We start from the raw sequence: 26,370 nt of genomic DNA, 5'->3' as shown, positions 1-26,370 counted from the left end.
CTTTCTTTCCCGCCTCAAAAAGACCCGGAGATGGGGTTAGCGCGGCGCGAGGGGCGGAGCTTACGTCACGTACAGTTGGGGCGCGCCACTGCTGGAAAGGGAAGGCCGAGCGCGGAGGGGCGGAGCCAAGAAAGCGCGCCTTCTGGGAGGGGGTGGGGCCTGGTTAAAGCGCGCCGCGTCACATCCGGGAGACTTAGAGCCCGAGCGGAGGCGGTGCGGAGCGTTTCTCCTCTCAGCGGCTCGGGAACCAGTGCGTGGTGCGGGGCCGCGGCTGAGCCTCTAGATAGAAGGCGCAAGAGGTTGGCAGCTTCGATTGAAGCACGTCGGGCGGCGACAGCAGCTAGAAGTCATGAGCGACAGCGGCGAGCAGAACTACGGCGAGCGGGTACGTAGCGGTGATGCCGGGGGCGGCTGTGTAGTCCCAGCTTCTTGCATCTCTTTCCAGGCCCGTCGGCCTCGGACCGGGAGACTGGGGCGATTTCGACTCCGAAGTCTGAGACCGGGAGGGATGGGAGTTAGAGGTTTAAAAGCCCTCGTGGATAGTGTCTTTATCCGTGAAGGAGGCCGCCGGCGGGTTTAGGTGGCCCTTTACCCGAAACGGCGGTTTTTTCCGTTATGGGGGTGGGGGGGAATTAAAAATGGCCGCTGCGTCCCCTCCGTGGTGGGGGAGGGGAGCGGTATCTCGTTTCGCCGTTGCTCTCCTGTGAAACCTCGCCGCAGCCATCTTGGGCTGGCGGGCCGGGCGCGCTGCCAGAGGCACAAAATGGCGGAGGAGCCGCGCGACAACCTCCAGGCCGCGGGGGAGGGGGCGGGCAGAAAGGCAGCGTTCGTTGGGATTTTTTTGCTCAGACTTTAGGTTAAGACAGGATCATATTCCGGGCCCCGAAAGAATCGGAATCTAAGGTGTTCTTGCGGGCCTCTTTTAAAATGGGGAAACTAGTCTGAGGTAGGCTAAGTTCTGGACCCGTTAGTTTGAGGGGATTGCGCGCGAGCTTTGTGTTCGGCCTAAATGGAGTGCTTTTCTTTGATACCGAAAGGGCTTTCAAACCCAATATCGTTTTCGGTATACAGAGTAGACCACGGGGTCGCTGAGATTTTCTTGTTTGAGGGAGTAGATTTTTTTCTACGAGATGGTGGAGGAGAAATTGGCGGGCAGCAATTTACGCCGCCGTTGTTTTCTTTGTTTTGAGGCATTCCTCTTCTGTGAAGCACAAGTTGTGTTGGTGCACTTTTTAAAGTTTCCACTCCAAAATGTGGGGTTCGGTGAGGGTTGGATAAACTGCAGAAATAAGAAAGTTCCCGGGCTTGGAAAGCATGATATAAAGCTTGGTTGCGGGTCCGTGAGTACTAAGATGCAGAAATGTCAGTCTTGCCAGGATCTTGCTTATTTGGAGGTTTGTTAGAAGAAGGGTAATAAAAAGCACCATGGAACTTGATTTTTTTTTTTTTCTTTTACTTGATGGGATTAGGTTGGGTGGTTTTACAGTTTATCTGTAATTGTCAGGTAAATCTATTTAAATATCTTCTCAAACTCATGAAACAAATTCTAGTTGGTTCATTAGAAGGGCGTTTTTATAGAGAAACTTCTTAGCTCTTCGAGTCTTAGTGAATTTACTGTGTAACTTTGGAGCCCCGTCTGATTAATTTGGTTTGAACTAATCAGCCCCGCCTTTACCTATGTAGATCAGTATTGGCTTCATATGTTTTTTCCGTAAGACGATTGATTGCCACTGTCACCGGTGTGTGTGCGATTATTTTTTAAGCTCAGTCTTAGGGTGAGAAAGCTTGGATCAAGTTCACAAGTTGTTAAAGCTGTGGGTTATGGTTTCTGCCGGTTGAATATACTGTCGAAACTAGGCGTCGGTGTTTGGACTGGAAAGCAAATAATAATTTTAGTCTTCAGCTATTAAAACAATTATAGGATACTTTTGCATTGTTTTGAGACTACAAAATGGTCCCTGACTAGAGCTCTCAGTTGAATAAACCTAAGTTACTTGTGCTGGTGTGCTTGAGAAGATGAAAAATTCCCCAAAGGAAAGTTAGGGTATTTTTTACGTAAGGGAGGAAACAATTTCAAGAATTAGGTCCCGGTTTGAGGCAGCTCAAGAGACATTGTCATCCCGCTAATCAAGTTTTTGAATTGGTACTTTTTGTTAGTAGAATATACATCCTAGTTATATCACAATCCCGTTACATAGAATGGTTATTCAATAAATTCTTATGGAAGGAGACAAAGTAATAAAAAATTTAAAGGTACCTGTTAGAAATTGATATTTTGTCTTACAGAGTCTTGACTTCTTGGAAGAGTTTTTCTGAACTCTGACGTTGTTGAGTACTTCCACATTGTTTTCTTTGGCGTTTGTTTTGTATGTAGATTGCTTTCCAGTTGGTTTATTGGAACCTGAAATGGTTAGACTATACCTAAAACAAATACGTTTGGGACTCCCAAAGAATGCGTGGCAAAACCATAAAGTTCAGTGGAATGATTTAAATATAATGCCATTAAAAACACTAGGTAGAACACTCAGGTCTGATTGGCTAGAAACTTCCTTTTGAAAGTGCCTGAAAACAGTGGGAAAACCGTTGCATTCGGGGTAATAATCTTGGACATGGCCTGCTATGAATAGCTTATCTGGAGCCTGAAAAATTACTTTCATTCCACTCTGAGTTTTCAAACATTACAAATTGTTGATGTAAATCACTAATACCTACCAGTCTAATCAGCTAATGTTAATGTAATCACTAAAATCTTATCAGCTGGAACCACCTCCTGCCCCGCCATAGCCACCGGCCCCGCCGTTCTAGAAATGTTTTTTCTTCTCCTTTAGACTTTATTATAAGTTCGATTCCTATACAGACTGGGGTGGGGTGCGAGCAATAAATTATCCTTGACTTGGTTGTTGATAGCGTGTTTACTTACTGCGTGAATATTGACACTTAGAGTTGTGGTTCCTTCTGTTCCTTTGTCTTGTTTTAAATGTGCAGCTAGGGTGCGTTCCTGAATTTTTGTGGTTCATTTCACACTTTCAGTTAAGGTAGAATCTGCCTTTTAACCTGTATCTGGGATTTTTCATGTCAGAGTTGATACATTTAAATTAAAACCTGTTTCTAATTAGAGCTGACTTCCCTGATCTGGCTAAATCCATGTTAAAGTAAGATATTATTCATTTCCAAGTTCTAATTTCTTCCAGTCATTTCCCAAAATTGCTCACATTTTTTGCAAAGCACCTTTGGAATAAAGAGAGGTGCTTTTAGCCGATATGTCATGCCACAATTTGGGAGAATAAGAACATGATAGAGTCATGTAGCCAAGTTTAGAGGTGCATGGTAATAGTGAGGGGGGTGATAAATCTTGTAAGGCCCAATTATGGTCACACTCTTTAGGGTGTGGTGACGTTTGTTCTTGGCACTGGTTTAATGTTCTACCCTCCTAATTAATTTCTTCAGCTTGTACAAATGGGTCTTTACCTAGAGAAACCAGAAACTAAGGAAATGCTATTTGTATGGGCCAAATCATTTTAATTTGCCTGCTATCAAGATTGCAATAAATACTCTTGATGGTGTTGCCTATTTTTGTAGAAGTAATGTGTATACAATATAGGTACGTTATCTTTAGTCTTTTTCTTTGTAGAGATGAATAGCATTTGGATACTATCCCATCAAACTGCCTTTCAGATTCTGCAGTTTTTTTCCTCTTCTGCTTAATCTTGGGTTGTCTTTTTGAATTATTTTTAGCTCCTAACTCTAAATCCAAATTTTGAAAACTAAAACATAGATCTGTGTCTTCCTAGAGGATTAAATTAATGTTGGTGGGAGGAAATAGTTTTGTTTTGGTGTGAGTCTGGTTAGGCACAAGTCTCTTGAAACCAGGTTGAAGAATATTTTTCTTGATCTTAACTAAGAATGGTTTAATGTTACGGATATGGCCTGGAACTAGAAGGTGGCATGTTCATACTGAAATTACAAGTAATTATAAGGTAAGTACTATTGGTTTTGTGAAAAGAGTGAAGACGAATTCAGAAGATGAGAGGTGTGTTAAATGGAATTTGCCTTGTACAGCTTTTTCCCATTCCTTATCTCCAGTAAAATCCAAAGCCTGGTAAATATTAATACTTGCATAGCTGTTGACATTTTGCCCAAGAGGACAATGCTACAGTTGTGTATATCTTTTGAGCCTTAGCATTGCGTATTATGTTGATTAGTTTTTTACTCATAATTGTATTATTTTCTTATGACCTACAGTGATGTGGTGATTGGGAATTTTAAGTGTTCACCCAATTTAGTTTTTTGGGGGAGGGTGTCACTTAGTGTTGTTTTTAAGCTGGGGTTGGGGAGTTCTCCATTATAGCAAATTAGTCTTTAAATTCCCCAAAAATCTTTGCTTTGAATTGGGTTTTGGAGGTTACATTCTGATTTTTATCAACAAGATCGCTGAATATGACAGCATGGATGAGGACCCTTTTTGGGTTTTTTGTTTTTTTCCTTAGATATTAGATTAAAAAGTAGTCTTCTGAAACAGTAAAACATACTTGCGCTTCTGGAAATCACTGAATGTTTTATGAATGTAAATTCAGAGTCTGAACTGTTTTTGCAAGAGGTCTTTTAAAAGCTTGGGCTTAGAGCTCATTTAGGCGTGTCAGATGACAGTTTTTTCAGAAATTTTCAGTCTTTGAGGATTTTTCTATCCAACCAACCTTCCGGTAGAGTTTAGCTGCAGAAAGAAATAGAATAGTCCTTACGTTGATATTAGCATTGATCTTTATAGCTGATTCGATGAGTTTTTCTTTATCTCCTCCTAGTTTTTAAAATACTACCTTGTCGATCAACCTAATGAGTTTGCACGTTTTTAATGTTACATAAATTCCAGTTGTAGTCCCTAGAATTATTTTAACAAAAATTGTGTTGGTGATGGGACAAATTTCTGCTTATTTGTAAGTGGGATCTCTTAACCATATGTGTATAACATTAGCCCAGTAGTTGTTCTTCTGGTTTTATGAAGTGGCCACTTGAACTTAGCTGAGGTTTGAATGAACCTAGTATTTATATTATCTAGTGGTGTGTTTTGTTTTTCAAATATAAAAGAAGGGAGAATGTTGGGAAGGAGTAATGAAATAGCAGGAAGGGGTCCATATTGAGAACTTGTGGTATCTAGAGCTTTGGCCTCTATTCCAGCATCTTCTGCACCGAAGCCCTGTATTTAAAGTTTAGGAGGCCTTAAGAGGAAACCTGCTTGGGCATTCTGATTCCACGATTACATTTGTGCTGGCAGTAAACATTTCCCATTACATTTTAGTGATGGATATTAAAACGAATTACTGTGGCTCCCTTAAATAAAAAGTTATTTAAATTTTTCCCTGGATTAAATGAGCAATGATTAACATTGAAAAACTGGACTGAAGATTATGCTTACCCTCTTAGAAAAGACATCACAACACTTCCATCATAGCCATGCATGGTTGTCTTTTTGATCAGATAGGTATAAAAATTTATCTCTCACTCTCTGTCTCTGGTTTGTTTTTGTTTTTTTTTTTCCAGAAAGTTTTATTTTCAGAAAAACTAGGAGAGGAAATTGTTAACAGTGAAAGATCATAAGGTGAAGTTCAAGGAGACTAGGATGTTTTATGAGGGCAGTTATTTTGATTAAGGTGTTCAGTAGACACTATTATACTTTATTGATCTGTTAAGTGATATTGAGTCTTTTTAATAATTTCAGGAGGTGAGCTGTAATTTTCTCCCAATATTGCCACCTTTAAAAGTAGGATTGCTCTGGACCGCAGAAGATTTTAATACTTTGTTCATTGAGGGGGGAGATTTTACCAAAAATTCTTTGAAAACACCACTGTTGGATTCAAGTTTGTTTGGCTTTCTTCATAGCTACTTGCATATAGTAGTTGGTTGATTTGATTTGGTCTTTTTAATGATTTTAGTTCTAAATTTAGTAAGTTGGGCCATTTATATTATAAAATCTCACTAGAGCAGCTTTCTAGGGGTGGGTTGAACACTATAGTCCAAATTTTCAAGTTCCCTGATAATTGTTTTTTTACAGAGCTACTTTTGCAGTTAAAAAAAATGTGTGACGTTAAATACATATCTTGCCCTTAGTCACAATTTGTAAACTTCTTCACCCTTCAGCCTTGTCATCATTGTGCAAATGAATTGTCCGTGCTTTCCTTTCTTGCACTTTTGTATTTACATGTCACTTTTTGACTAGAGATGTGCTTTTGACACTGAACATACTTTCTATTGATGAATACGATAAGAAGTGTGAAATGTAATTATAGTTCTTAAAATGTCAGTTGAACAGTAAATGTTCAGTTGTGCACTTCACATTCAGCTTAAGCATGATAAATCTACTTGGAGTAGACAAAAGAGATTGATTATATATTTTAGAGCCAACAGGAAACTAGTTTCAGTTTTTTGAGCTGCGTATTCTAGCTTTTCTAAAAATCCAAAACAACAAGAGGGATTTTTTTTTTTTTCTAGTTTCAGTTTTGGCACTGGATTTTATCCTGGAGTTTTAAAATATTCTTCATCCTGTTCTTTTTCTATTAAGGTTAATGTTGAAGAAGGAAAATGCGGAAGTCGTCATTTGACAAGTTTTATAAATGAGTATTTGAAGCTCAGGAATAAGTGAAGCTGAAATTTGAAAAAATAAAAGAAAGAATGCATGCTAATTATCAGACCAGAAGTCCCACTTGTAGAATATTGAGCAATTTGTGTGAAGTGGGGAAGATGAAAGAAGTCAGAATTTGAAACGGAAGAATGAAGAAAAGAAATAAAAATGAAGTTAAGATAAGAAGTAATCTGGAATCAGAAAGCACTACGCTAAGTAATTACTAGTCTGTTTATGTGTCCCTGTATATTTTGCTAAACATGCATGCATTATTTGTTTAATAGAAGAAATATATACAGGGTAAAGAAGTGCCTTCCAGGGGAAACGTTTAAATTAGGTAATTCTAATTTTAACTTCTTAGTCAAATGATTGAAATGCAATTTTAAGAAATAATAATAACCCTTTGTAGTCAAATAGGAGGCAGGAATGAGCTCTTCAGTTTGGGTAACAGCCAGCTTCATGTTGTCTCCTGAATTTTTCATCTCTAACCTTGCTGGTCCTGGGGCATGAGTGAGTACCTGCAGAGTTGGAGTTGGTGGTCTGTCTGTGCCACCCCCCTGGACTCTTAATGCACAGACCCCTATCGTTCAGTACAGAGCAATACATAGTAGAATGTTTTCTTAAGTTTGTCGAAGTTTTCCTAAAGAATGTCACCAGGTTGGTTATAGAACCAAACCCCGAAAATCCAAGCAAAGCATTGGACAGGATAGTTTCTTTTGGCGTTTATGAAAGCGTTAATTTCTTTCTGGATGGCAGTAGTGGAAAGCTGTGACCACTTAGGCCCTAACTTTAAGATGCATGTGTGCTAAATTCACAAGATGATTCTTAATTCTTTTCTCTTTAATTGTTATTCCAGCTCAGTGACTGGGGTTACTGCTAAAAAGTTATAGGGACTTCCCTTAGAATGAGGTGGGTCACATAAGTGAACAGGATATCTAACTGAAAAGTGGCAAAAGTAGTAGGTGTTTTTTTCCCTTTTCTCATTTTCTGGTATTAACACTTAACCGTTAAAATGATGTGAGAGATACAGATCATAAAGTAGCTTTATTCTGGTTTCCTACTCCCTCCACTTACTGGGGAAATAGACGCCAAAGTTCTGTCATTTTCCCTTCTGTGTTTTTGTTATGTTTTAGCTGAATAGAAAAAAATGATTGGTGCAGTCTTGTTACTTTCAGTTGGATGGGACAAGTGCATGTGTCAAAATAATACCCAGTAGTAGCCAACCAACAGATGGCTTCTACCCTATTGGGAAAGCCAAGGCTATCACTTCTCCCTGAAATGAAGATAGCCTAAAAAACTTTGAGAGTTGTCAGACCTTAACAGCTTTTGGAAAAAGTGGTCTAAATGACATTCTAGAGGAATCCATTTTCTGAGATTTTAGGGCCTGTTAGTGTCAGATTTGTGCTTTTGTAATATTTCTGTATTTTGCAAGCAGAAGAAAATTATTTCCATTTATAGGCAATAGTTTCCAGTATTTGCTTTGTCCCGATTATTGCTTTGTAAAACTTGCCACATGTAAACTAATAACATTAAATTGGTAATGTTGATTTTGCATTCTGAATTACAGTTTAGGCAGAAAGCTGAGGCAAGTGATGAGAATGGATGTTATATTTCTATTTAAGCTCATGGATTCTTTTATCAAGAGATCTGAAAGGTCCTTGGGGTCCAATAGAGAAAAGACCTGTTAGTCATCTAAGGGGAAGAAGCAGTTTGGAATTCGATTATATGGCACAAGCTGGAAAGATGTAAACCAAAAGTAAACATTGATGCTAGTGGACCATCTCATCCATTCAGGTTCCTCTCCTGCCCTGGCCAAAGCATCTTTGAGTATGAGAGTGCATCCCTCTACCCCCTGTCTGGGGAGTATGGGGGAGACAGGCCTCTTATCCTGGGACAGGTGTAAGGTACATGCCCTCAGGAGGGCTGATTAATGCCAGGGGGCAGGTGGGGGCAGAGAAGGTGACAAAAAACAAGGTTTCAGGAAAATGACTTTGTTGGGGAAAAAAATCAGGTAAGAAGTATAAAGCTTGAAATTGATTAAGTCAGTGAGACTTAACTAAGCATTATAAACACCTATGGTGTTTTTAAGAAATACAGATGCTCAATTCCAGACCTAACATAAGTTTTAGTTAGGGATGTGTTTTTAAGTGCTAGGTACGTTTACTGCATAGCTCTAAGAGCCACTGTTCAAAATGTAATTTAGTGTATCTAGTTTTTAAAATGTATGAGAAACCTAGTGATTGGATGGTTTTTCCCACTTCTTTAATTTCTTTCAGAAAGTTTTTCTAAGATACTGCCATTATCAGAATAGGTAGACACTGGTTGGTATTTTGTTGGAAGGTTGAGTTTGTTTTTCCCTGATGTGTTCCGTATAGATTGTATATTAGTATATGATTAAGATCCAATCTATAAGAACTTGATTCCCTGAGCAGCTTTCAGGGAATTTTGGCTTTGTTATTCATGCTAACTTTAAGTATATGACCCTTTTCCTTGAGATATTGATGTTCAGAGTAGTGCTTCTTTTGGTAGGATTTTAATGTGTTGACATTTATTGTTTTGACAGCCCTGAAAGTGGACTTGAAATTTTCCTTGCGTGTAGGGGCTTTTCCAGCTGGTTTTACAGATTTGACCATGGACCAAGGTTTAAAGCTAACTTTATGCTTTTAGATGTGGCTAATAATTTTAGTTGTCATTTCTTCTAGACAGGCTAAATATCCTTGCACATAGTTCCAAACCAGCTAATGGCCAACATAACTGCAAAAAGGTTTAACTTTAAGACTACCCCTGACAAGAAAGGTAGGAGGTAGAGGCATTGTTTTCTGTGTTAGCCTAACAAGTGTCAGTTCAGAAGGGAAAAAAATCTTAGCATTCTGGTGGTTTCCCCTATTCTTGGTCTGAGAAGTGATTGCTCACAAAATGGATCTGCATATAGCCAATTAGTTTTAGAGGTTGAGTGAAAAGTCTTAAGATAATTTCACAAATACTGTATCTTTGACCCTTGATCTGCTAGAATTTCATGGGGGAACCTCATTAAGGTTTATTCTGAGGCTAGAAGTACTTTCTTTTTCCTCTTGGACTGGTAAAGCATCTCAGCTTGGAATAAGGCTTTTCTGTTTACTGAAGCAAGAGGCTTAAAAGAGGATCTTGACTTTTTCTACTCTTTCTTCCTTTTTCAGATCCCTAGACTGATTCTGTTAATAACTACAGTTACTTTATTGGTAATCTTTTAACTCTTACTGTGAGGCACCCATATTCTCTTCCTGCCAGAGCAAATTGTTTTCGTTGGTTTCCATTAAAAGTCCTGATCATTCCGTGAAGTAATCTTTCTAGCATTGGAGTAAACAAAGGTATTTAGTAAATAGCTTTTGGGTCCCTATTTCTACCTTCTCTTCTAGATTAGCTTTTGCCTGTTGAAATGATGGCAGAAAGTGCATCCCCAGTTTGAGAACTTCTTTGTTTGAGGAGGGAGGAGGTGGATTGTCCCTTTAAAATGTCTCTTCAGAATATTTGCCAGAGAAAGCTAAGGGATTGTTGGTTGGGGTCCCCAAACCGCTTTAACCACTTCTAACCACTCCTTGATGGTAAAAGCAGCTGTTTTCACTAATAATTAGGGACCATCTTTGAATTTCTTTACTAACTCATGCCAGGAAGGAGAGGGGGCTGTCGTGTTTCATGTCACTTCACACCATGTTTCATAATGACTTTGAAATCTTACTGTAAAGTTTTTAGAGTTGTTTTGGGTGTAGAGACCAGAACTCATTTTGCCCACTGAGTTAACTCTTATGTTCCCTGTTCTAAACTTTAAGCTTTAATTTGTCTCTTCTGTGTTGCATCATAGGAAGGATCTTCCAAATTTTCTCCACTATGCTCTTAAGTCACAGAACATATTCTAAAATGTTTTGGGCTGTGATTTAAAAGAATTTCGTATTTTCTATCCTTTCAAGAATGGCCAGAGTATTTATTCTGAGGGTCTTCCACGCAGGGAGGTCTCTTTGATAACTTCTGTGCAACTTCAACATTGATTCTTACCCCTACAGTGACTTACCTGTAATGTTGATTCCTTTTGAGTCTGGCTGTTTATCCTGTGTTGGGCAGGAAGATTCATTAGACTAATGCCTTTTAATTTGCTGAAGATGGATAACCTGGAATAAAGGTTGTCTTGGTTTGATGTTACCTTGGTTAGCTATCAGACTGAGTGGATTCTCTTGTCCATTCCACTATTTGTTTTGGTGTCTTGGCAGAACATTTCCCTAGGTCCAGTTCTTTCTATACATATTTGCTTTTTCCACTAATTATATGCCTTTGGTTCACTGATGAACTAGTTATCCTGTTTACCCATTTCTTTGCTAGTTTCTTTTAGAAATCTTTTTTGTATTACCTACCTACCAGCTGGTTCCAGTTACGATAGGGGAAAGCTTGGGTATACAGTATATATCTAGATTTCCTGAACTTCCCTTCCTAAACCTAGATTAGGAACCCATGATCTAAACTGTTTTGGTTTTAATATGTCCTTTATGTAACTTTTCTAACTGCTTATTCTCAGTTCCCCATCGATTGGCACTGGCTCATCTACACTTAACTGAGTAAGATCTCTGGTACCCTCTTAATTCTTACCTCTGCAGTTAATTCACTGCCTTTCTGTTATAGCTCCATCTGGTTGCTTTGAGATTTTTAAGGACTTCCTACCATGGTTAGATGGACAGGCTCTACAGATCTAGTGTCCTTCTAGCTGGTTCTTGCTTTCCACTAGGTTTCTACCTTTCTCTGGGACTTGAAACAGTTACCGTCCTTGTCTTTTTTCCCACTCAGCAATAAATAAAACTTGATTATACAGTAAGTTTTAATGAATTTCATAGGGTTTTTTTTTTGTTGGTGGCAACTTGATTGAAATAGGTGTGAGGTATAGGTGTCATAGTTAATAAGGTTCTTTCTCACCCTAGTCTTTATGGAGTAACATTCCCAAAACAATCCTTGGGCAGTTCCCTTAACTGCTTGGCTTTGGCACCCATTTCTGAAGAGTGGGGTCAGTTAACTCTTATCCCTGCTCCCTAAAACAAGGTGGAAGTTCAAGTTAATTGGCTTATGTCAATTGGAGCAACGTAACTATTATACCAGGTATATTCAGTTCCTGCCCTTACCTATGTTTTCTTATCTTGGAAGGGGATTGCTTTCCCTCACCATTTATCTCACCACAGCTTATTTGTTTTTAAAGTTGCCCAGAAAGTATACAAATTAAACTTTTGACATCTACGTGTAGGAATCCCGTTCTGCTTCCAGAAGTGGAAGTGCTCATGGATCTGGGAAATCTGCAAGGCATACCCCTGCAAGGTCTCGCTCCAAGGAAGATTCCAGGCGTTCCAGATCAAAGTCCAGGTCCAGATCTGAATCTAGGTAAGAAAGACTGTCTTGGGATTTTCTTGTTACTCTTAGCTTTCAAATTGGTGTGTGCTTTTGTAAACTAGGAAGATAGAGAGGGTCAGTTCATTTGTTGGCTTATTTAATATTGGTACTAGAAATGAACTTAATCGTTAAGATCTGGGAGATAGAAGACTAAGTGGTTAAGAGCCTGGGTTTTTGGCGTTAGGGTTCAAATCTTACCTCTATTTTTTTCTGGCTTGGGCAGATTACTTAACCTTTTTCAGTCTTAGCTTCCTTATCTATAAAAGGCGAATTAGTAATAGTACCAGTTGTTCAGAATTGTGAGGATTCACTGAGTTTAAGTGAACTGCTTATTAGTATGGCAAATAGACTGCAGAACATTGGCTTCCAGTAATTGCAATTCTTGATAAATAGGTATAGTCTAGTATGACAAATGTATGTATAAAACAAAAACACCTTAATGCAGCGCTTTTTTTTTTTTTTTTTTTTAAATGTTCGTCAAGAGTAAGCTATACATCTTGGTTTGCCCAGGTCAGCCCGAGTTTATGCCTATTGTAAGGCATAATTAACAGCGCCCCCTTTCTCTCTTAAAATGTATCCTCCTTGGTTTAAATGACAGTTCATATGATCACTGTAGTTAAGAGTAACTGGTTTTAAAACACTGTTGGAGAAAACTGTGATGGTGATTTTATCTTAAGTGAATAGTGGGCATAATGCAAGAAGCAGAAAAATAGAGGGTGGTATTCTGAGGGGTAAAGGTGGGTGCAAATCAAGCTAGTATGAAATGCATGTTTTATGGTTTTCGAAAGATAATTGTGTTAAGATTAATCTCTAAATTATTTTAAGATATGATGTAAGGGAGCTTTAGTTGGTAGTGGTTTTTGGAGCTCTTCCTAACAGAGTAGAAATGACTATATACAGAAGAAAAGTTAATCGATCCCGCTATACGCCTGAATTGTGTGTTCCAACTTTTGTAGTTTAACTCTAGAATAGAGTATTGAAAGAATTGAAAGCCATATCTTACTGTTAGCTATTTAGTCATAACCTTGAAGCCTTTGTCTTTCAGGTCTAGATCCAGAAGAAGTTCTCGAAGGCATTATACAAGGTCACGATCTCGGTCCCGCTCCCATAGAAGATCCCGTAGCAGATCTTACAGTAGAGATTATCGAAGACGGCATAGCCACAGTCATTCTCCCATGTCTACTCGCAGGCGTCATGTTGGGAATCGGGTAAGATGAAAAAAATGTTTTTAAAGCAGTGGACTGTTTAAAGCCACTTTATAATAATAAATAATATGTTCCCTTCTTTTTTTTGTTTTGTTTGATGTTAGAACTGATATTATCTGACAGTGGAGCTTTTAGCATGAGTTACCTGTAGAGCCTTTTTAGTGTTTTGAGATTGTCTCTTTTTAAAAGATACCACCCACGTAATTGTCTACATTTGTGTTATTGGTCACATTTAAGATATTGTCACATTAACAAGGTATTGTCATATTAACAGCCCATCAAATAAAAAAAATCTCTATTATACATTACTATTAGTAGACTAGATCATAGGTCTGTATGTTTCATACTAATGTTATTCAAGTTTTCTGGGTTTGTTTTAATACACTTTACAGAATGCTGTCCTGATTTTTTCCCATGTACTTTTTTTTTTTTTTGGCTGTGTTGGGTCTTTGTTTCTGTGCGAGTGCTTTCTCTAGTTGCGGCAAGCGGGGGCCACTCTTCATCATGGTGCGCGGGCCTCTCACTGTTGCGGCCTTTCTTGTTATGGGGCACAGGCTTCAGGTGCCCAGGCTCAGTAGTTGTGGCTCACAGGCCTAGTTGCTCCGCGGCATGTGGGATCTTCCCAGACCAGGGCTCGAACCCGTGTCCTCTGCATTGGCAGGCAGACTCTCAACCACTGCGCCACCAGGGAAGCCCTCCCATTTACTTTTTTTTTTGGCTGTGTTGGGTCTTCGTTTCTGTGCAAGGGCTTTCTCCAGTTGCGGCGAGCGGGGGCCATTTCTTCATCGCGGTGCGCGGGCCTCTCGCTGTTGCGGCCTCTCCGGTTGTGGAGCACAGGCTCCAGACGCGCAGGCTCAGTAGCCGTGGCTCACGGGCTTGGTGGCTCCGCGGCATGTGGGATCTTCCCAGACCAGGGCTCGAACCCGTGTCCCTGCATTGGCAGGCAGATTCTTAACCACTGCGCCACCAGGGAAGCCCCTCCCATTTACTTTTAAGCAAGTTTCTTTCAGGTATTGAGGCTTTTTTATCTTCTACAAGAAGTTCCAAATGAGATGGCATTTAGTGTTTTCATATTGTGATTTCATTGTATAATATAATACAAGTAGATCTAAAGGGAGTGTTTGTTTTTGAAAGTGGGATGGAATTTGACTGCAGTAAATGTATGTATGACGTAAATGAAACCTTGGGCAAATTCATTACGGCAACTGGAGTGTGAGTGTCAGCAACATTTGGTTCATTATTTTCCTTACGGTTATAATTGCAAGCTACTTAATACCTGTTAAAAACAGTTTGGTACTCATCTTTGGTTACATTTATGTGTATATATATAAACATTTTATGTATACAATGTTTCTATAGAAATAAAATCAGGCTGAACATGCTCTTGTATATCTTTCTGGCGATTTAGAGCCTCCCATTGTGTGAGTGGTATATCTTAATTCAACATTTTAACAGTATGCCGTTTTTTCCCCCGCTGGCTTATAGAGACAGTGCTATTCTGATTATCCATGTGTGTGCATATTGTTGAGTGTGTGGCCATTTCTTAGAATAAAGCCCTAGAAGGTGAATCCCTTGGGCAAATTGTCCTCCAATCTCCAAAAAAAAAAAATGTCAGGTGCTTTTCAGTAGTATGAGCTGCTGTTTCCCGTCCACTTGACTCTAAGTTGAAATTACCCCTTTTGCCGTCTTCCCTACACGTTCTTAAACATGCTTGTGGTGTTGTAACATTAATTTAGAATAGCATTTTATTTCGTTATCTTTTAGGGTTAGTGTGACATTTTTGGCTAATTTATGCATAGTTCCTTTTTTTATTTTAACTTTGATTTATGACACGTTTTAAAGTTCAAAATCCATTTTTCTATTTCTAGGCAAATCCTGATCCCAACTGTTGTCTTGGAGTATTTGGATTGAGCTTATACACTACAGAAAGAGATCTAAGAGAAGTGTTCTCTAAATATGGCCCAATTGCTGATGTGTCTATTGTATATGACCAGCAGTCTAGACGTTCAAGAGGATTTGCCTTTGTATATTTTGAAAATGTAGATGATGCCAAGGAAGTAAGTAAAAGTCTTGTATCTTTTTAAAAATACCAGTTCTATTTTTAACTATTTTTACTTGGATAAGGACAGTTTTTGCTTTAGTAACTATATATAGCTTGAGCTAAAGGAAATACATTCGTTTGGGAAGATATACTGATCAATGTTGAATTTTTTTTAAAAACCTTGTAATGTGGACATTTTCAAATATTTGTTAGAGTAACAGAAAAGTATGACAGTTTGGTTCTATATTCCAACTCAGTCCTCTCCACCACATTATTTGAAGTAAATCCCAACATAGTCAACTGTTTCCAGGTGTGATATGTGTCTAGATACAGATATTTCTAAAATATAAGAATATTAATACTCATTTGGAATATTTAATCACTGTTTATATCAAATTACTGTTTTTTAAAATTTATTTTTGGCTGCGTTGGGTCTTCGTTGCTGTGTGTGGGCTTTCTCTAGTTGTGGCACGCGGGGGCTACTCTTCGTTGCGATGTGCAGGCTTCTCATCCTGGTGGCTTCTCTTGTTGCGGAACATGGGCTCTAGGCACGTGGACTTCAGTAGTTGCGGCGCACAGGCTTAGTTGCTCTGCAGCATGTGGGATCTTCCTGGACCAGGGCTTGAATCTGTGTCCCCTGTATAGGCAGGCAGATTATTAACCACTGCACCACCAAGGGAAGCCCTCAAATTCTTTTTTTTTTTTTTTTTTTAAATTTTTGGCTGCATTGGGTCTTTGTTGCTAGGCACAGGCTTTCTCTAGTTGTGTCGAGCAGGGGCTACTCCTGTGGTGCGCAGGCTTCTCATCGCAGTGGCTTCTCTTGTTGCAGAGCATGGGCTCTAGGTGCGTGGGCTTCAGTAGTTGTGGCGCATGGGCTAGTTGCTCTGTGGCATGTAAGATCTTCCTGGACCAGGGATCAAACCCGTGTCCCCTGCATTGGCAGGCGGATTCTAAACCACTGCGCCACCAGCAAAGTCCCCCCCAAATTACTTTCTAAAATGGAGAAAAACATTAAAAAGTGATAAAGCTATGACTATGACTCAGGAGAAAGGAACTGGTTTTGAATGTATACTAGCAAGTGATTTTATATTTAGAGGTTTTTTTTGGCCGTGCTGCATGGCTTGTGGGATCTTAGTTCCCCAACCAGGGATTGAACCCAGGCCATGGCAGTGAAAGCACTGAGTCCTAACCACTGGACTGCCAGTTAAAATTTTTTATTATGTAGACTAAAGTAAAAATTCAGTGTGAGAATCTAGGCCACATTTAAGAAATCTGGACTTTAGATACAGTATAAGGAAAAGCTTGAGAAACTTAAATGACAGGCCATCTGAGGTCAATGTTGAGGTGAGTAATTGAGTTCTAAATGAGATTATATGGTTATACGTTTTCTTTTATATGTATATGTAACTTTGTCAAGATTATACTAATTTTTAAAAACCATAGATTTTAAAATAAAGCTGATCTACTAAAGGAAGAATTGAAATTGAAAGCTGAAATGCAAGTAATTATAATTTAAGAGATTTAAGGGATGCTTTAATATGTCGTTCACTTCATTTTGGTAATAATTGAACAGTATAAGCTTCCTGGTTTCCCTAAATTTTTTTTTTTTTGCTAAAGATAGCATATTTTGTATCTGAATCAGTAGTGCCAGAAACTATCTTGAGGCAGAAACAATCAAACTAGAAAATAGCATACTTGGAATTAGAAGTTTAAATTCTATTTAGGTGGAGGGGTGTTTCTTTAAATTGTGAACAAACTGCTAAGTCTTTGGGATGGGATATTTTTTTCTTAAGTACATACTGTTTTATTCAGTCTGTGTTCTAGATAAGAGAACTATATGTAATTCAAGCTTTCTTCATCCCAACCTTTTGCTTCCATAGCAAGGAGCCATAAACTTGTGTAAAGGATTAGACAGTAAATATTTTGGGCCTTGTGCACCATAAGATCTTAATGACAACTTTTCAACCCTGTCATTGTAATGTAGAAGTAGCCATATAATATGCAAATTAATGAGTGGGGCTATCCTTCAGTAAAACATTTATGGTCACTGAATTTTGAATTCCATTTATGATGAAATACTATTGATTTTTTTTCCCCTCACCCATTTAAATTCTTAGCTCATGGGTCATAAGTTGCCAGCTATGTACTGCTTTAGAGCTACAAGCACTGTGTTAGATAAAGTATTTCATGGGTTAAATTGGCTTTTGTGGTTTTTTGGGTAAGCTTTTCTGGGCTAGCTTTTATAAATAAAGATTTAATAGGCGGAAAAGCCTATTAATAAGCTGTCAGCCATAATGTTGTGGCCTAGCTGAAACATCCAGTTGGACCCTGTTTATAGCTGTTGGATAATTTGGGGCTTTGTCCAGGGTGTATATAACAACTTACATACCTTTTGAAGGCGAAAGAGCGTGCCAATGGAATGGAGCTTGATGGACGTAGGATCAGAGTTGATTTCTCTATAACAAAGAGACCACATACCCCAACACCAGGAATTTACATGGGGAGACCTACCTAGTAAGTTTATTTTCAAGGTTGTTAAAAATACTGACAGTTCAGTTTGTTCAGTTCCTCCAAGAACTACATGTAGTTAGGGGTGGGGGGGGGATCTTTGGCATTTCAAACTGGCTAAAACTCAAAGTCAATACAGTATATTCAGTGGAAACATTCTGTTGGTACCACACATTTTGATTGGTATCATTTAATAGATCACATCCCACTTTTATCATAAAGAAATGCCATAGATTTGGCTTTGCTGGGTAATTGATTTTCACCAGACCATTTTTCCCATGCTGGAAACTTAACCATTATTATAGGTAAGATTTTAAGTTCGTACAAATCTTACTTACTGTTGCTCATAGTGGCAGCTCACGCCGTCGAGATTACTACGACAGGGGATATGATCGAGGCTACGATGATCGGGACTATTACAGCAGGTCATACAGGTAAGTTAAGCATAATACAAAGTTTAAGTTGCCAAAAAATTGAAGGACAAGCCAGCTCTTCTCCTGAATCAGTTGCAACATAATTTAAAGCAGCACTATACATACCTGAGTTTTAGCCTTTGATACAAGTCATTACCTTTAATACTAAAATCCAGGCCCAGAGTTTACACTAGGTGTTTGTTTTGGCCACACCATGCGGCATCTTAGTTCCCTGACCAGGGATCGAACCCGAGTCCCCTGCATTGGCGGCACGGAGTCTTAACCACCGACTGCCAGGGAAGCCCCTAAACTAGATTTTATGGTTATACGTCTTTTTAATTTATCTTCGTATGTATATTTTTTAAACACCAAGTTGTAAACCAGCTGAAATCCTTGGTTTCAAAACATGACAGTGAAAACATGAAAACAAAATTATAGACTATACTTCAGTTTTTCCCCTTTTGTTTTTATAAATTTATTTATTTATTTATTTATTTTTGGGTGTGTTGGGTCTTCGTTTCTGTGCGAGGGCTTTCTCCAGTTCCGGCAAGCGGGGGCCGCTCTTCATCACGGTGCGCGGGCCTCTCACTGTCGCGGCCTTTTCCATTGCAGAGCACAGGCTCAGTAGTGGTGGCTCACGGGCCTAGCTGCTCTGCGGCATGTGGGATCTTCCCAGACCAGGGCTCGAACCCGTGTCCCCTGAATTGGCAGGCAGATTCTTAACCACTGTGCCACCAGGGAAGCCCCCCTTTTTTGTTTTTAAAGTGAGTTTCATAAGCTGTATTTTGAATGTTATTGCTTTATAAAGCAATTTTTGGTATCTAAGGAATCGTACACTAAAGGGCAGGGGAAATTGATTCTTGGAAGAATCCAAAGAAGTAATTATTTAAGGACAATAATTTAGTGTAATAATGGTAAGAAGTTTATTACCAAAAATATTGATATATTTTTGGGGGGTTGGCAGGGAAATGTTCATGACACTGGGAATACTTTGAAAGGCAAAAATGAAGTAAAGTTCTCTATTTTATTAGCAACAGCAGGTAATTCAGACCCTGCCTTGCTTGTCAAAATGTAAATTGTGTAATAAGTATTGACCACAACAGTTAATCCATGACACCTTATTTTAGTGTGGTGTTGAGGTGTGGATGTCTTTTTTTGCACACTATTCAGTAATGTTTTAAGAAGTTGACAGTCCTGACATTTAACACTGACAAAAAGAAACTTCCTTAAAAGTGGCATTTCTGTACTGAGTGACACTTAAGGGATTGATTTGTGGAGGCTGCAAAGATTAGGGTCTTAATATTTTATTTTTATTTTAATTCATATGAGCATTTACTTCTAATGATATTCATTTTAACCACCAGGGAGAGCTCTATGCCAGTTTGTAAAGAGGTGGCAAAAGCAGCTAGCTTTCACTTCTGTGAGTTTTAATTTTATTGCATGAATTGTATACTTTCAGAATTTTTTTAAATGAATATATGTTGCTTTTCTGCCTTCACAGAGGAGGAGGTGGAGGAGGAGGAGGATGGAGAGCTGCTCAAGACAGGGATCAGATATACAGGTATGCCAGGAGAAGATTTGAAAATCTGTACAATAGTAGAATGGCTCACATAAAGACATTTTCGTTATTAGTATTTTGGTAAATTATAGTTGGCGTTACACAGAATTGGATTGCATGAAGTTTATGAATATACTGTAACTGAAGCCAAATGACAGTGTGTACATGGCTTAATTTGTGTGTTCACAGAAATTAATTGTGCTTACACTAGGTCATTTACTCAGTGGTACCATTTTGTACCTTAACATGAGATATGGCAGAAACTAAGATAATATTATTCCTGATAGTTTTATTAGCTTTTTATAAGTATCTCAGAATAGCAAGTGAGTATTCAAGTTGATCTTTCTTACGCAGAACTAAATCACTTTGAAGCACTATGAATGAAATTTTGTTTTGGGTGCTCATAGCGTATAGTTAAAATTAGTGGTAAAGATCCATTTTAAATTCTGTTAAGTATAATGTTAATTAGCGGATGATCAGTGGATCAAATATAGCAAGGAGTATTCAACCTCTGATAGTTTGAGGGGTTATTTGGTACTGGGCCTGATAGTGTGCTTCATTCTCAGGACTAAAACAGACCTTGAAATCCTGTGACTAATGCAATATTTTTCAAGGTCAGTGAGGGTCTTTTAGTTTTGGAAAGTGACAAAGGGATCATATATAATATCAGTAGTCTTAGATGGTGTTGACATTTGTTTACAGAAGACGGTCACCTTCTCCCTACTATAGTCGTGGAGGATACAGATCACGTTCCAGATCTCGATCATACTCACCTCGTAAGTTTTTATTGATTTATATGATTTTATTATAATAGCATGGCTTGCTGTAACTTACCAAACACAGCAGATAATGGGTGAATTCAATTAGTTTTATCTATATTTATCTCCAACTTTTGGTTCAAGGAAGTATAGGAAAACAACCCTTGGATCTTACTCTTGTTGCTTATTAAAATAGTAAATATATTCTGTCACCATTTGTAGCTTTTCTTTTTAGGAGTCCTTGTAACGTTTGTACAGCTTGGAAACATTTGAGTGACTTAAAACCTTAGCTTTCAGGTTGAGTTAGATATACTCCCAGCTATTTCTGTTTAACATTGGTTGTCTTAGTGTAATCTTTATGTGAATGTTTTCCTCTATTTTCACAGGAGAGAATCTGGTGCATAGGAATTTCCTGATGGCAGAGTAGTTTAAAATTCTCAACATTAAAAGTACACACTTGAGTATTGAAGCATATTTGTTTCTTTTCTTCCTAGGTCGCTATTAAAGCATGAAGTTGAAGACTTTCTGAAACCTGCCCTAGAGTTGGGATATTGTTTGTGGACAATATTTTTTATTGTCTCCTGTTTAAAAAGTGAACAGTGCCTAGTGAAGTTAGGTGACTTTTACACCTTTTATGATGACTACTTTTGGTGGAGTTGAAATGCTGTTTTCATTCTGCATTTGTGTAGTTCGGTGCTTTGTTCAAAGTTAAGTGTTTTCAGAAAAGTATGTTTTGCATGTATTTTTTTACAGTCTAAATTTTGACTGCTGAGAAGTTTCTATTGTACAAAACTTCATTTAAATGGTTTTTCTACTGAATCCAGGGTATTCTGAAGATCGAAGCCTGTGTAAAATGCTACCAAATGGCAAAAAGCAACAATAAAGTTTGGTTTTTACTTTTCTTTCTAACATATCAATGGTTAGCAGAACTGTTCAGAATAGACTGTCAGTAGTAAATTCAAGACAAAAATGCCCGTTTTCCTCCAGTCCATAAAACATACCATACTTAATATACCTGCAGTTAAGTGATAAATTATGCTCTGTAACTCTATACTGCTAGTATTAGACCTAAAGATCCTTCAATACAGCTAATGCTTAATATAAATGTGAATTTGTCGGCGTTTATATAATCTGTATTATATATATAGCAGGGAATAAGAGTTACACAATGAATGCTAAAAGGCTATTTCTTAAAGCTGTTACAAGGGGATAATGGTATTTCAACTAGTTATCAGCAAGTGACAATACATTCCACCACAAATGTACTCTTGTTCTTTTAGCTTTTAGATTATATGGAAAAACTGGGTGCTTCAGAGATTGAGAAAAAGAGAAGGGAACACTACACCTGTGTTGTGGATGAACTGAAGACTTTGCCTGTTCATTTTTTAAATATTATTTTCAGGTCCTTTGCTTACCAAAGGAGGCCCAATTTCACTCAAATGTTTTGAGAACTGTGTTTAAATAAACGCAAATGAAAAGAGTAAAAGGCTGGTACAACTCAGTTTATAAAGATTTTTGTTTTAACCTTGCTACATATATAATTAAGAGTCCTTTTTGTTGTTATTGATGTTTTAAATAGATAAATTGTGTATTCCTGGCAGATAAATTGAACTGAGTAACTAGGTAATGGAGTGATCATCTCCACACTTGCCCTGAAGGTGCCTGAAATGCACATTCTTCTTAGTTTATTTTCATGGTCAATTCTAGGGAAATTGCTATAGGCAGGTAATTAAAGTTTGTTAGCCTGCTGACCTTTGTATTGTTACTTAAATACAGTATAGTGTGTCCCAGGTACTTTGTAAAGCACTTCCCATATATTAATATGTTCAATCTGCATCAATCAAAATGGTGTGGTAATTTACCTTAGGTCAAACAGCTATTAAAACAGCAATGCTGGGATCTGAACTTGACCAGTCTCAATCCATACTCTACTCTTAATCATGATGTCATTCTGCCTCTAATCTGGGTAACCAGATGATTAAAAATACTGGTAATGGAGTGTAGGCATTATTCGTAGGCCTAAATTTGCTAAACTTACTGGACAGGTTGAGATAGGCTGAAGAGTGGTGAGACTCCTTTCCTGTTCTGGGATAAGAAAAACAAGTAGTAATCTGTTAGTGTGCTGTGATGGTGGTCACCTGGTTTACAAAAAGCCATAAAATAGTATATAAGCATAAGAATTTTGAAGACCATGTGTATGGAAGGTAAATGGTCACTCCCTCACAGTAGAATTTGGTACAAACAGGTCCCTTTAAGACTTACTGTTCACACTATGGAACATTTTGTTCCCATAATTAAAGCTTTCTTACATTTAATTGCCAACCTTTTTTGTCACCTTTGGGGGAATCTCAGAATACTCTGAGTGTATCTGATCAACTGTTGCTGCATAATCAGTCATTAAAACTCAGAGGCACACAACAGGTACTTAGCTGCTGATCTCATCCAGGCTCTCACTCATCTGTAGGACAGCTGGGGTTGACTGATAGACTGCAGGTGTGCATCTGTTCCACATGGCTCAGCCTCCTTGGAAGAGTGAGCAAACCAGCACATTTCTCACTGTGATGTGGAAACACAAGATCACGTTCAATCATCCAAGTACATTTAAAGCCTCTGCTTGTAATAACGTTACATCTTTTCTCATAGGCAAAAGCAAGTTTTCCAAGCTGGTATTTAGATAGGTGTCATTTTCTCAGCTTCCCAGCATGCAGACCTACCATTGGGATATTCCCCAAACTGAGTCCTGCTGAGAGGCAGAGCCCACCTAACACCATAGATGCCCCAAATCCCAGATGCTTGTTTACCCATCCTTTGCATCTACAGCATATGCCTGTGAACCTAGGCTTGGTCAGGTGTATGCAAACTTTAAACCTTAAACCCAAGAAGTAGGGATAGTAGAAAATTATTCAAGTGAGTAGAGTGGATGATAAGTGCCTTGAACATGTCAGCAATATGTGAGGGGGAGTGTGGAACTAGGGGATAGGGAGGTGGTTCTCTCTCTAGCCGGCAGATTCCTTGTCTGGTGTCAGTGGCAGCAGTGGGACAGGCTGTGGTGTCCACAGTTTGGCAGTGGTGATGACCTCACCAGACTGACTTCATGATGTGGCTATTAAACTTCCTTCCAGGCCTGATTCTCCTTTCCTCCTGCAGTCTGCAAACTTGAAAACAGACCCCAAAAATCTCCTGTATCTGCTTTAGTCAGCTGGCATCTTTTATTTATAATCAAGAATCTTGACTGATAAGTAACTCCTTGTCATTAGTGATGCTTAATTGGTAGCCATCTCTAGTCTCAATTTGTATTCCCTCTAATCCATTTTTCATTAAGCAGTCAATGTCTTAAGAGGTAAATCAGATCACATCATCCCTTTGTTTTAAAATCCTTCAATGGTTTCCTCTTGCATTTAGATACAAATCCAATTTTTTTTTTTAGTGATCTGCAAGGACCTTCACTAACCCCTCAACCCACCAGGTCTCCAACCTCATCTTGCAACTTTTCTTTTGGATACTAGAAGCAGGAGCTTCCTCAGCTTTAGTAGACTGGAGTAGAAATTCCAACAATAAGCCACTTGTGGAGAGGAGGAAGGAGGAGGCAAGATGGAGACAGAAAACTTGGAACTGAGTATCTTATGGTACTTTTTAGGCTTGGGACCAATTCCCTAATGCTGATTCTTGCTTATTGCCTGCTTGACCTTTATAATTACAGTTTGTTTTAAAACATACTTTAAAATGTAAGCAGCTTAAAATTTTTTAACCTTCAAAAAGTTTTAAACTGAATTTCCTGAAGCTATTAAAAGCTAAGAGTCTCCTTAATTAAGTTTAAGTTGATTTTATTTTTTCAATGTAATGGCTATATAGTTTATTTAAAGCTAAAAATTATCTGATTGATAAGACAAATACTGTATCTCTTTTCTCTCCCCATGCAAAAAGATTGTCCCGTTAGGCAATATAAAGCAAATTATCTGATAATTGTATATCATGATAATTCTCTCCAGTCTAAATGTGCTATTTGAATTTAAAGGTTATCAAATTACTTCTGACTTCTAGTCCTGCATGTAAGGAAACTGGAAGTCACCACTCCATCCTAACAACAAGTAAAAGCTGAACAACAAAAAATCAATAGCGCTTTTTCCATCCGTAAGAGAGGTAAGATCATAGGGCAAACTGCTGCCCCCCAAATTGGAGAGATGGGCAAATACATTGGAATCTCAACTTAGTGGAGTTGAAACCCACAAGCAGAAACCTCTGCAAAAACCATTCACCAGAGCATTCTGTACCTTGTAAAGATCTGGCCCCAGGAGAAACTATTTAACCAGAGCCCAACATGCTGGGATTTTATCAGAGCCTAGCTGACGTGGAAAAGGGAAATACCCAACTCCAGCTTGCTCTAGCTATCGTGTCCCAAATAAGAGGCCAGGAATGGTGGTGGTGTGTGGGGGCAGGGGCTCAGAAGCACTTGTGAAGTTTACAGGGCAGAGGCATAGGCACACTAGAAGACTGACACTAATCACAGGAGTATAGATGGTTTTCCTTCCACCCATACCTTAACCACCACATTTCTAAAGGCTTACAGCAATTCCTTATAGCCAGTACATTATGTCCAGCTAACAGGGAAAAAAAAATACAAGGCATATTAAAAGGCAAAAGCCACAGTTTGAAGTGACAGTAGGCATTAGAACCAGGCTTAGATATGGCAGGGATGTTGGAATTAACAGACTGGGAACTTAATTAAAACCACTGTTTAATAGGCAAAGGACTGTAATGGATAAAGTAGACAGCATGCAGGAACAGATGGGCAATGCAAGCAAAGATGCAAACGAAGAAATAAAAAAATGCTAGAGGGCTTCCCTGGTGGCGCAGTGGTCGAGAATCCGCCTACCAATGCAGGGGACATGGGTTCAAGCCCTGGTCTGGGAAGATCCCACATGCCGCGGAGCAACTAAGCCCGTGTGCCACAACTACTGAGCCTGCGCGTCTGGAGCCTGTGCTCCGCAACAAGAGAGGCCGTGATAGAGGCCCGCGCACCGCGATGAAGAGTGGCCCCCACTTGCCACAACTAGAGAAAGCCCTTGCACAGAAACGAAGACCCAACACAGCCATAAATAAATAAATAATTTTAAAAAATGCTAGAGATCAAAAACACTGCAGAAATAAAGAAGTGCCTTTACCAGATAATAAAACAGGACATAGCTAAGGAAGGAATTGCTGAGCTTAAGGAATTCTCAATAGAAACTGCCAAAACAAAAAAAAACCACCAAAAAAACCCCCCAAAACCCAAGAACTAAGACAACTGCAAAAGGTATAGCTCATATGTAATGGTAATACTAAAAGAAGAAAGGAACAGAAGAAATATTTTAAACAGTGATTGAGAACGTACCCAAGTTAATGTGTTGTCTTCAGAATAATATGTTCAAACTTCCATCTCTAATGTCATGTTATTTGGAGCTTAGGCCTTTGGGAGGTAATTAGGTCATGATGATGGGGCCCTCATAAATGGGATTAGACACCAGAGAGCTCCCTTGCTCCTTCCACCATGCAAGCACAACAGTGAAAAGATAACTGAATCAGGAGGTGGATCTTCACCAGACATTGAATCTGCCAGTGTCTCGATCTTGGATTTCCCAGCCTCCAGAACTATAAGAAATTTCTGTTTATAAGCCAATCCAATTTATGATACTTTGTTAGAGCAGCCTGAACAGACTGGATGCCAAAACACAGATCCAAAAAACTCAGAACACCAAACAGGGTAAATGCCCCAAAACCACAACAAGGCATGTCATTTTCAACCTACAAATAATTGAAGATTAAAAATCCTGAAAGAAGCCAGAGGAAAAACACATTTTACCTATAGAGGAGCAAAGATCAGAATTATATCTGACT

The 26,370-nt window shown here is 38.7% G+C and overlaps 1 protein-coding gene across 4 annotated transcripts; it reads left to right on the top strand.

Moving 5' to 3' along the window:
• The first annotated feature begins 191 nt into the window (after positions 1-191).
• TRA2B (transformer 2 beta homolog) lies at positions 192-22,406 on the top strand. Of its 4 annotated transcripts, XM_068546406.1 has the most exons (10): positions 192-385; positions 6,554-6,829; positions 11,871-12,004; positions 13,059-13,221; positions 15,087-15,275; positions 17,658-17,773; positions 18,118-18,201; positions 19,682-19,741; positions 20,441-20,514; positions 20,991-22,406. In XM_068546406.1, exons 4-10 carry the CDS (start codon positions 13,189-13,191, stop codon positions 20,999-21,001), a joined length of 567 nt encoding a protein of 188 aa, XP_068402507.1. In that variant the 5' UTR covers positions 192-385; positions 6,554-6,829; positions 11,871-12,004; positions 13,059-13,188; the 3' UTR covers positions 21,002-22,406. The 4 variants fall into 4 exon arrangements, with proteins under 4 accessions (XP_068402507.1, XP_068402506.1, XP_068402505.1 ...); XM_068546405.1 differs by lacking the exon at positions 6,554-6,829 and having other exon boundaries at positions 20,444-20,514; XM_068546404.1 differs by lacking the exon at positions 6,554-6,829.
• Positions 22,407-26,370: the final 3,964 nt, after the last annotated feature.

This window comes from Eschrichtius robustus, chromosome 6, assembly GCF_028021215.1.
Source record: "Eschrichtius robustus isolate mEscRob2 chromosome 6, mEscRob2.pri, whole genome shotgun sequence".
Lineage (NCBI taxonomy): Eukaryota > Metazoa > Chordata > Mammalia > Artiodactyla > Eschrichtiidae > Eschrichtius > Eschrichtius robustus.
This window is presented reverse-complemented; position numbering and strand designations above follow the sequence as displayed.